The sequence below is a fragment of the Cryptomeria japonica genome, chromosome 2 (assembly GCF_030272615.1).
Source record: "Cryptomeria japonica chromosome 2, Sugi_1.0, whole genome shotgun sequence".
NCBI lineage: Eukaryota > Viridiplantae > Streptophyta > Pinopsida > Cupressales > Cupressaceae > Cryptomeria > Cryptomeria japonica.
The window spans coordinates 585,804,526-585,817,047 of NC_081406.1; the positions used below are offsets into that span (position 1 = coordinate 585,804,526).

Sequence of the window (12,522 nt, forward strand, 5' to 3'; positions counted from 1 at the left end):
CTTAGACTTTTTTTAAAAAAATCCTTCATAACCGGTGCTAAATATAATGCTAGATAGCCACTGATCACACAAACACTTTGTGACAATAGAATGATGAGACCATGCAATGCATAGGAACACTTCCCTCTACTGCAATCATTAAAGGTTGGTTGATATTTTATTATTTTCCATAGATGTGATAGGATGACAATAGGTTGGACATATAATAGATGGTTGCCTTTATGACCATTTTACATCTCCAAATAATAAATGTATAAGCATTCGGCTATCAAAAATATCTTAGGGGAAATTTAAACTCATGTCACATCACTTAAAGTGACACATGATGCTATTACAAGGACGCGTCTATTCTGGCTCCAAAAAGGCAGTACGGAGGGACTAACATGCGTGTTAGTCGCGCGTTTTACACCGTCGATTTTGCATTTAACGGTCGCGATTGACTAACCTGTCACTAACACGCTGTAGAAAGGTCTGTTTTGGAGACAGAATAGTCGCGGCCCTATTACAACACCCTATAACATGGGCAATGCCTTGGAGACGAGAATTCTATCTAGGAGGAAAATGTGATGTCTACAATTAGTATGTCGAGGAATGTCGAACAAAACGAAATTTGGGACAAGCTTCATCAACGTTTTTTTTCCTTATCTTTGCCTTTTGTAGCAGGGAAGAAGTTATTGTTCGTACAAATCTCTATCATCTGTTTCGTGAACGACAGACCCATTTTCACCAGACATTTTTATATGTCTCCGGCAACAATTTATTAAGAAACAGACTGAATTAGCACGAATTCTTCACCAGAAATGCTGTGTTAATGCAATTCTTTAACCCCCGGCTTTATAGACGGGTGCAATCTGCAGCTTACACGTTTGAAACCCAACATTGATTAATATTTATGTTCTCCCCGTCGAATTCTCATGGTTTGATTAGTCATTCGTATCTATTTGTGGCTATTTATGTCCTCCTCGTTGAATTGTCATGTTTTGTTGGCAAATGATTATGAAGAGGATTGAATTCCAGTGTAATTTAACACCTACCCACTACACTGCCTTGCCGTCCTTCCTCGTGCAAATACAGAATATTTCCATGCTCGTGTTCAGTGTTTCTGGGCAGCCTTCTTTCTTTGGCAAACTATCCCCTCCGCTGGAAAAGGAAAGAATGGGGCGAGGAAGGATCGAAGTGAAGAAAATTGAGGACAAGAAGAGTAGAGTCGTGACTTTTTGTAAAAGGCGAGCTGGGCTGATGAAGAAAGCGCAGGAACTGTCTGTGTTGTGTGACGCCCAAGTGGGTCTCGTTATCTTTTCTCAAACCGGAAAGCTCTCTCGTTTCTCCAGCCCCAGGTACACCATTACCATCTGCTTCTAACTTTCTTACCCGAACAGTTTTCACTCTATTGGCTTCTTGTATTGTATTAGCTGGGTATGTTTCATAGGTTAGAGATTTTCTTATGACAGTTTAGATTTAGGAAGGAGAATGGAAGGAAACACAAATGTGAGAAAACCCTGGTGTGAAGTAATGAAATCATTGACGTTCATTAGACCAAACTGCGGAATCCAAAATTGAGATGAACGGTGAACTAACAAAATCTGGAAGCAAACAAGAAGTGGTCCTAATCATTGCTGATCAAGTTTATCTTGTTGTGAATTTTGACAGGGTAATCAGTTATCTTCACAATTCTTTCCTTTTCAAACAAAGTGTTTAGAGACTCTACTTTTAAAATATCTCTATATTTGATCTAAATATTTTCATAAATAAAACAGTTCTTTATGTAATGTTCTTCTATTTTTACTAACCTAAATGTACAAAAAGACAACCTAAATAGCATCTTAGAGAAAAAAAAAATTGAAATAAAAACATATTAAAGTATAATTCTGTGATTAACTATGTGCCTAGTTGTGTGAGTGGAATTGAAGACTGAAGCCCACAGCTATTCTGGCTCCAAAACTGCAGTACAGAGTCAATAACATACAGATTATTGATTGTTATATACCATTGATTTTAAAAAGAACAATCACGATTTTTTAAATTGTCAATAACACAAAATACAAATTGAAAGTTTTAACACCAGAATAGACACGTCTCTAACTAAATATTTGTGAAATATAAATTCTTACCAAAACATCAAATCGGGATGTTCTACAAGACCCATCATATTAGTTGAACTATTAGTCTAGATTCAATTCATTTCCGTATTTCTTCAGTACGATAGACTGCGCTCTTTCTTACTTTTCTCTGTTAATTTATGGCATTTGCGGAGTTTCTCAAGGTCTAATTGTTAATCTACTTTTTTAAAGAAGTATCCAGTATTTCAAGTATAGTTATAAATGGAAAGTGCGTAGAGAATATTTTGTGCAGATAAAAGTGGCACTTATTACAGATTGATTAGGTACTCACCTATGGAAGGCATTTGATTCCCCCCATCTCTTATTTAAGAGAGAGAGAGAGGTTTAATAAAGAACAATGGAGTTTCTCAACAATAGTGAGGAAAAGGTAAAAGGACAATTTATTACTCAAATCTGATTTTACAGCCTGTACGGTGAAAAGATGGTGAGCACATTATATTTTGGTAACTACGTTGACTGGTTGGTGTTGTGGAGGTTATTATAACAAACTTATCCGTTCTTTTCCATGATTGTATCCTAAGTCTTTACCTCCATTATTTTGCTTAAAGATAATCTCTTCTGTTTTGAGTGTGTAGCTTGGATGACATGCACGAATTAGTCTCGTTCATCAACTTTAACTTCTCTCCTATACTGTTGTAGTTTCCTAAACTCGTTGAACAAAAATAAATGACAGCCCACGGTAACAGGTCGGTCATTTAGATTGTAAGATGCTCTATAGCATAAAGATATCAATCTCTAGTTGATGGATTTAGTAGATCTCTGAAATTGTAAAAGGTTGGACAAGGCAGCTATGTAACAGTCATACTGAACTGGATTGAATCTACAAGAAAAACCCATCTTAAGGAGCCACTGGTTCAGTGGTCATGGATTGAAATGAGAGCTTCCAAGCATTGAAATATGCTCTAACGTATAGATAATAGCACGTCAAGCATTTGTGGGTGGTGTATCGTGCGAAAGACTAATTGTAAAAAATTGCCATGAATCCAATAATTTGGGCCTCTATTGATGGGAATAAAGGATTTCATCATGTTGCTTGGAAATTTTGAGTTTACGATTACTCTCAATCCGTCATCAGGCATTTTTTTTCGGTTAGATGGTTTGTTAGGACTTTGGAAGGGAACGATGTTTGGAAATTTCTCTTTAGACTTTGTATTTTGTCAAGAGTGTCTATTTGATAACTAACTTGGAAAGGATTTGGGTTCTACACCCCTTCTTCTCACCATGAGTGAATTTGTTACAAGGCACACTTGTTATCAAAAGCATTTAGAATGCTTGGAAGCTCATCAAGCGCTAACATCTTAGGGCTTGGCAATGAGGAATAGCCTTTCGATTAACTATCAACTTGTTTGGTGGTCTTTGGTCCTATCTAGTCAAAACCATCTTCTTTTCAAAGCCCCTTGGGTTCATGATTTGAAATTCTTAAATCTAGGGGAAATAAAATTCTATCAAATTGCCTTGATATAGATACCAAGAGTTTCTTATCATGACTTGAGTCCAAATCAAAACTCTTTCTATCCAATTAAGATCAAGATACCTTCTAGATTGTTATTCATATCATCCCTCCCATATGGTTCAAAAAATTAGGGTTAGGTCCTTTAAGACTCAGTGGAAAGTGTTCAAATCATATCCTAAAACATCATTTTGTAATTGCAAACACTACTGCTTATGGCTTATGCCTCCTCTGCCAATATTGGATTAGATAAATCTCTATTAGCATGTCTCTAGTCTTCTCCTAGCACTTGGCATGATCAAGAGTTCTAGATTGTTTGGATAACTATTCTTGAGCCCAAGTTGGTTCATTTCGTGTGTACATTATTTACTATTGGCTCTCTCTTGTCTCATATAGGAGTTCCCAACCTTGCCATCCTTTTTGTTAGTAGTTCAAGACTCAAAGCATATTTTTAGTTATGCTCCGAAGCTTAAAAAGCTTGTATTTGAATGCATTATTTCTTTAGGCCCTTTTAGGCTGGATCCCTTCCCCTCTCATGGCATATGAAATTTCTAAGAAATCGGCCTTGTCACCCATTTAAAATTATCTAAATTTGGCATCCTTTCAAGGTAGAATTTCTTTGTACTATTTGGAAAGATGAAACTTTATCTCTCTTTAGGTTGTTTGATTGAGATTCAGTTTTCTATATACATTAAAATTATGATTTGCACTCTAATGTGCTTATGCCTAACTAGGTACAAAATCACAAAGGTTACACTTGAATTTGCACATCTACTTGAGAGATTTTAGATCACTGGGGTGAAGCCCTCTGTATGATTTCCAAAATTTTAGCTCTTTCCATGGGCATATGCATGCCCTGAGACTATCTACCAAAAGAGATATGAGGATCCCAGTTTGAAGGCTTCAAGGACCATGAGGCTCCTAGTTGGTCTCAACCTTCTTGCTTTCCTTCTACTCCTTCTCATGGGCATGATACTCCTAGCTATCTGGAATTTGGGAAGCTTCCTTGCCTAGAGTTGGCTATTTATTTTTCTTTGATATTAGCAGCTTGCTAATGAATACTAGAAGGGTCCTCTCATTGGTTGGTAGGTTTTATCATATTCACTTTCCCCTCAAATGCTTGATATCTTATGAATAGTACAAGCAATTTTCATTTGCCAACATTATCACATTTTTCTAACAATGGCTATATACCACCTACACAAATGTTGCAGCATCTATCTATACAAGACATGTTGCCAATTTTAAAAATTATTACAACATAATATGGTGGAAGCAACACCATTCAAATATAATTGAAAGATAGTTCCCAAATTCAAATGTAAGGAGAAGGCAACTTGGTGGAAAGGGGAGAGATTGGAGTTCCGAAGGAGTTGGAGCAAGCAATGGAAAGAGTACAAGAGTGTTTTGAGAATATTGTCAAATATTCACGCCATCTAGGACAAGCTGCTTGTAGTAGAGTCAAAGATAAAGGAGATCACTAAGGAAAATGGGAAGATATTGCATTTAATGGCCTAGATAATGAAGCATGGATGGCTGATAGATCAAGAATTACTAATTTTAGTTGAAATCAATTGTTGTTTGACTTTAATTTATGTTCAACACTAGGAAATTGACTTAGGGGAAGCATATTAGTGGTCGTTATAGTTAACTTCATGCACCCTTAAATTTTAAACAATATATCAAATTTTGACAATTTGTTTGTGCTTGTCTTTGCATGAGACTCAACTTCTTATAGCTATTGTTGTGGCTTCTAGGTAGTAACAATTTGCATGCTATGGGATCCATTATATGTTCAAGGGTAAAAAAGTACACATTTCAAAGAGTCGCCTGATACTTGCTTAAATATGCCTCAATAACTGTGCACTTGAAATTGCCAATACTTAATGCACAAATGCCCTAGTAGTCAAGCGTTATGGGTACCAATAAAGGTGCACAAATGAGCCAATTATGGTCCAAAAATGCTAAAAAAATGGATGCCTATTGGTACATGTGAAATTTAATAATGGGCTTTTAGGGTTCTTTTTTTTGTTTCTTTAAAGTTAGTAATTGGGGCTTTGGGTGTGCAAGGAGTGTTTGGTTATTGGAGCTATAACGACTGCTGGTGCTCTTCCCCTATTTAGAGGATGTGAGGCCTCAAATTTTTTGAGTTCCAAAATAAATGCAATACTTTGGCTCTCTGGATTCTACGCATTAATGGCTGGATATTACTTATGTGTGGAAGGTCTAATTTACTCATGATTTTAATTTAGGATAGTTTCAATGTGGTTGTACTCAATTGGCCATGTCTACGCAGCCTAAAAAATGGCTGCTTTATGCATTAGTAAAACACTTTTTATTCTTTGGCAAGAGTAAATATGTCAGCTAATTATCCACTGGCCCTTGTTTTAAGTATTGGTCCATTTGTATTTGATTTTTTTTATTTATCCAAAATTATACCAGACTTGGTTCACTAAACTTTTATGTATGAATGATTTTGTGTATGCTTATGGAATCCAGATCAGGTTTTGTTGTTTGTTGATTATGCTCTCATTTAAATTCGTTAATTATGTTCTCATTCAAATTTTTTTATTATTTATTTTTGGGAGAGAGTCTCAAGGATTAAGAGGGTATCCATTTCGTCAAAGTTGTTTGCGTACAAAATTGACCTCATCCGTTACATCACACCCCTCTAACTTTGAATGTAGATGCGTTGTGTAATTAAGAAACATATCATTCACCCTCACCAATTATACTCAAAAAAATTAAATTATTATTTTTTAAACTATTATGTCCTCATCGAATTGTCATGGTTTGATCTGTCAATTGTATTCATTTATGTTTGATTTTTCTTTAGCCGATAGACTTTGTTTATTGTGGACTTGTCATACTACTTTTTCCGAGAAAAGTTGTCTCACTCCTGAAAAAAATTGTGCTAGAAATAATCTTTTTGCATTTAAAAACAATGGAATAATATTGACTGTTCATTGTTTTTCTTTTAAATATTTTTTTAACAAGTGGATATTTTAATAGTTCAAAATCTATCAAAAGTAGTTTTAATTTAAGCTTAAAGTTTTTTAAGGGGACAAATTACCTTTTTTTATTTGAATCTTAGAATTTAGCTCATTGAATCTAAATTTTTAAAGAAAAAATAATAATTAAAAAACATATACTATTTTATTCATAATTTTTTTTATTTTTAAATATAATATACTATTTATTTTTATTTTTTTGATAAAAGTGGATGAGACCACTAAAATTATATTGATTATATATATTTTTACATGTGTCTGGTTCAAAGAGCATTGAAGGGAAAGAACCAGTAAGAAAACCCTTCAATATTGCTCAAGAAAACATAAACCTATCTACCATTATTATATATAATATTTTAATTTAACATTTTAACAATCATTAAATTTTCTAACTATTATTATATTATAAAATTATATATCTACATTAATTATGTTATATTTTCAATGTTGATGTATATTATCAATTTTTTCATCAACAATTCAAATCATGTTCCATGAACCATTATCAAGATGAATAAACTTGAAAAGAGAAATAATGTTCCATTGAAAAAATTGACTTACACATTTAAATCTAGCAGCTATCAAACAAATAATCACATTCTCTGAAAATTTGATACATTTAATATTTAATTTTTACTTTTGATATGCTATCAACTTATCCCTTGAACCTCTCTAAGTACAAGGTGCTAGTTTGTATCTATTTATGACTATTTATGTCCTCTTGTAGAAGTGTTAGATTTTGTTGGTGACGTGATTATGAGGAGGATTGAATTCCATTGTGAAAGAGCACCTACCCACTGCCTTATCGTCCTTTCCTACTCCTTAAAACTGCAAATACGCTATTTCAATGGTCCTGTTCTTGAGTTCCTTATGTTTATTTGGGTAGGTTTCTGTCTTTCGCTAAGCATCCAAGTTAAAAATGGGTCGAGGAGGGATCGAAGTGAAAAAGATTGATGACAAAAAGAATAGGGTAATCACATTTTGCAAAAGGCGAGCTGGCCTGATAAAGAAGGCGCGGGAGCTTTCCGTGTTGTGTGACGCCCAAGTGGGTCTCGTTATCTTTTCTCAAACTGGCAAGCTCTTTCGTTTCTCCAGCCCCAGGTACACCATTACCATCTGCTTCAAACTCTCTTACCCAAATACTTTTCACTCTATTGGCTTGCTGTATTATATTAGCTGGGTGTGTTCCATAGATTAGAGATTTTCTTATGACGGTTTAGTTTTGGGAAGGAGAATGAAGGAAAAATAAAATGCCAGACAAAGCCTCCCTCTGCTTTTCTCATTTTTGAAAAACAAAGAGAGATTTTCTTTATAGTTTATGTTACGAGATGGTTTGTATATGAATTACAGATGATCTATAATTTGAGGTTATACAAACCTTACTTCTTATAAGCTTTGAACTTATAAAAGAACCATAACTTAACCTATGAAAACCCAATTATTTTTTGGTTAAAGATAGAAACACATTAAGAATTATCCTTTGATAAAAGAATACGTAGTCGTGTCAGTGGAACTGAAGACTAAATATTTGTGAAATGTAAATTCTTACCAAACCATCAAATCAGGGTGGCCCACAAGACCCTCCATATTAATTGAATTATTAGTCTACATTCAATTCATTTCCGTATTTCTTCAGTGCGATAGACTGCGCGCTTTCTTACACTTCTCTGTTAATTTATGACATTTGCCGAGTTTGTGAAGGTAGAAATGTTTTGTTAATCAATTTAATCTACTTTTTTTCAGAAGTATCCATTATTTCAAGTTTAGATGTTTAGATATAAATGTAAAGGGATGGGTCTATTCTGGTTTCAAAATGACAGTAGGATTGACTAACATGCATGTTAATCGTACATTTTTCACCGTCGATTTTGTATTTAACGGTTGCAATATTTTGTATTTTGTATTTTGTATTTAACGGTTGCAATATTTTACACCGTCGATTTTGTATTTAACAGTTGCAATTGACTAACCTGTCACTAACACGCTGTATGAAAGATCTGTTTTGACAGCCAATACAAAATAAGAAGAGAATATTTTGTGCAGATAAAAGTAACACTTAATTATAGATTGATTAGGTGCTCACCTATGGAAGGCATTTGAGGAAATGGTGAAAGGACAATTTATAACACACATCTGATTTGACAACGTATACATTGAGTGGCTGGTTAGCGCAGTATATTTTAGTTATTACGTTGACTGGTTGGTGTTGTGGAGTTTATTACAGAAAATTTATCCGTCCCTTTCCATGGTTGTATCCTACGTCTTTACCTCCATTATTTTGCTTCGAGGTATCTCTTCCATTTTGAGCGTGTAGCTTGGATGACAAGCACAAGTTAGTCACTTTCATCAACTTCTCACCTTTAGGTGCTGATGTAGTTTCCTCAACTCTGTTGTATGGATCATTTGTACAATTTAGTATAGTTTCTTTTGGGTGCATGCCAATTTTAAAAATTATTATACCACCATTTACACAAATGTTGCAGGCATCCGTCTATACAAGACATGCACGTCAATTTAAAAAATTATTATGCATTAATATGACGGAAGCAACACCAATCAAATATAATTGAAAGATGGTTCCCAAATTGAAATATAAGGAGAATGACAACTTTTTGGAAAGGGGAGTGATTGGAGTTCCGAAGGGTTTGGAACAAACAATGGAAAAGAGATCAGAGATTCTTCAGAATGTTGTCAAATACACTCACCCGGTGAAAGAAATCTGGTACAGAGGAGAAACTCATAAAATGAACTCTGCTGAATGCATGTCTGATCCATTGAAATTATAGGAAAATAAATAATAAATGTTTTTTATACTGTTGCAAGGAGTTAGAGGAAGGATTTATTGTGGACAGATGAGAAAGTGTGGCATGAATCATGTGACCGGCTGAAATCTGTAAAAGACGGCATGAGGGGTTCTCCTTGTCTGTGCCGACAGCCAGGAAAACAATTAATTTATTACTTCTAACACCTGGGACAACTAGCCTGTACTAGAGTCAGAGATAAATAAGACAAGGAAAACATTAATGAAAATGGGGACACATGGAAGACTAAGACACCAAGAATTACTACTATTAATCAAAACCATTTGTTGTTTAACTTTATGATATAACTGCATGAAATTGACTTATTTAGAGAATGTGAGGCCCCAGAGTTTTAAGTTGCAAACAAAAATATGCTATACATTAACGCATTGGATTCTACGTATTATTAGACGATTAGCAGATTTTTAGTGTCTCAGGATGCATTTCACTTGGCTCTAAAGAATTTTATCATCAACTTCAAGATGCGCGTTCGTTTAGTAGCAAAGAAAGGGAGTCTAACAGATGTGAATCTTATTATCATCGGCTTGGATATACATTATTGTGGAAGGCCTCATTTAATCGTTTCAATGTGGCTGTACTGGGGCCTTAGGTCCATTTGATTTGGGTACGTTTCTCTCTTTCGCTGAGCATCATCTCTGCTGGAAAGGGAAAAAAATGGGTCGAGGAAGGATCGAAGTGAAAAAGATTGATGACAGAAAACGTTTTGCAAAAGGCGAGCCGGCCTGATGAAGAAGGCACGGGAGCTTTCTGTAGATAAGTGATGCTGAGCTCCCAGTTCCACCGTAAAACACCACCATGCACCGCAATGTTTCAACTCAGCCATCCACCGGTCATGCACAACCATCCACCGATCACCGATCACCGATCAAGGCATACCTAGCTTGTTTAGGCTAATTTTAGTTTTTGCATGAGAACTAGTTGTTCCGAACTAGTATTTGCATTCACATGTTTAGTTGAGGTTTTTTCTGTTCTTGCAAATAAAACATGTTGTGTATGCAGTTAGCTAAACATAGTGCATGTAATGGATGAAGTGCATGTTGATGATATATACGGTTGTAGAGGCTGCAACTTCTATAAAACTGCTTTAACTGTAAGGATTAATACTGCTTTAACTGTAAGGATTAATAGAGACTACACAATGTAATAAGTTCTGATTGAATTGAATAAAGAATTCTTTGTGTGTAAATTAGTGCTCTGTTTTTCTTTTGTTTATTGTCTTGTCTCTATTTATCCTCTGTTTTAAAATCTACAAATGGCATTAGAGCGGGTGAGAGGTCTTGGGTAGAAGCAGGTTTATGAAAAGAGCCCAAGTGGGCAGAGATTGGTAGATCCCTGTGTTCTTTTTGAAGTTGTTGATTGTTGCTGCGAAAGACAGAAGATTGTGTAAAGAGTTTGCAACCATCCAAGATTGGAGTCGCCTGTTTGGATGGTGTGCGTGCTGCTAAAACAGAGATTGTTGAAGGAGAGGGAGCTGTAGTTTTTTATTTCCACCCACAAGTTTGATGCTGTCAAAATCGCAGTTTGTTGTGTTTTATCTGTCAAAACAAAAGGTGAGTACCGCATAAAAAAAGAACTTTATAGAAGTCAAAAAAATTTGTTGTTCAAAGTCTGCTTTGCTGAAAAGACATCGGAGGAATAAGACAAAGTCACCAAGATAAGAGGTTGCTAATAATTTGTGAAGGTAGTAGAAAAAGGGAAGCTATAGTTGAGAGTGAGAAGATAGTCGCCAGAGATAGGTTTTGGTTTCGGCAGTAGTAAAGGAAGTGTTCAGAATTGTTGAAGAAGCCGCCAAACAGAAAGATCTACAAGCAGTGTCGGGTACAATCAACTTTTTGTCAATGGAAAAGATTGGTGAAAAAATAAAGAAAGAAAATTCTAGTTTAATGTTTGAGAAAGATATTTTGAACGATGAATTGATAAAGATAAAGAAATGTAATTCAGATTTGATAGACAGTTAGGAAAAGATATTTATGAAAGTTCATGTGATCATAGTTGAAAATCTCGGACTCGCCTCAGACTCGACAAACCAAAATTTTGGACTCGTGAAAGACTCGCGAAAGACTCGGCAAAAAAAAAACCGTAGTTTTACAAAAAAAACATAAAGAAATTAATGCATTTAGAGAACATAAGTGCCATAATTGAAACATTACACATGTCATATGATCTACAAACACGCAATATTTGAAATTTCATCATTCATGGCAACATATTCAAGTTTTGCAACATATTCAAGTTTCAACTTTCAACTCTAAAATGTATAATGGCAGCATAAGTATATAAATGTTCACAAAATTACATATAATGATATTTCCAAGTCCAACTCCAAATGTGAAAAACAACAATGTGAATGAACAAACCAAAGAGAAGACTACATCTTCCTCTTTGTATTTTTCCTAATATAGCTCAATTTTTCAGGCCTTGAGCTAGAAGTAGTAGCAATGGGTGTTGTGGTATCTAAATGGTGAGATGATTCTTCTTCAAAGTCAAAGTCCTCATCATCATCCTCATCTTCGTCCTCATCTTCATCCTCCATTTCATCCAATCTTGCTCCTTCTGCATCTTGTGCTGCTCCTCTCTCTATTTCTGCAATTTCTTCTTCAGTAAGGAGGACATCATCACCATCATTTTGTTCATTCATGGCCCAATCACCATATGGATCAATTTCATCCAAGTCAATGGCCTCATGTGAAACACCCTCCACCTGTCTAACTCGAAGGCGAAGGTTGTACCAAACAAATACTAAATCATTGAGCCGCTTTTGTGACAATCTATTTCTCTTCTTTGTGTGAATGCTCTCAAAGACACTCCAATTTCGTTCACACCCAGAAGCACTGCATGGCTGAGACAAAACACAGATAGCTATCTTTTGAAGATTAGGCGTGCCGACACCATAATTCTCCCACCATAAATCTACAAAAAACATTTAGAAATATTAGAATTGAGAAAAAAATGTAACAATCAAGTTTGTAGGTTTTTTCTTGCACTATTGAACTAAGTTACCAAATTTTTTACCTGGTTGTTGTTTTCCTCTCCTATCAATTGCTAGTTGTGATGAGAAGAGTCTCCCCTCTGCACTTTTGTAGATCTTGAACAATGAACATTTCCAAATTCAGAAATAG

At 35.1% G+C, this 12,522-nt stretch overlaps 1 protein-coding gene across 5 annotated transcripts in view; it reads left to right on the forward strand.

Annotated features, from left to right (window-relative positions):
• Positions 1 to 1,013: 1,013 nt before the first annotated feature.
• Positions 1,014 to 12,522, forward strand: part of LOC131051390 (truncated transcription factor CAULIFLOWER A) — a 60,815-nt gene continuing 49,306 nt past the window's right edge. For 4 of the 5 annotated variants that reach the window (XM_057985892.2, XM_057985901.2, XM_057985910.2 and 1 more), the window contains exon 1: positions 1,014 to 1,337. In XM_057985892.2, coding sequence (XP_057841875.2) covers positions 1,084 to 1,337 — 254 coding nt within the window. In that variant the 5' untranslated portion in view covers positions 1,014 to 1,083. Of the gene's footprint in view, positions 1,338 to 7,445; positions 7,683 to 12,522 lie in introns of those variants that run through there. The other variant, XM_057985927.1, reaches the window with a different exon arrangement.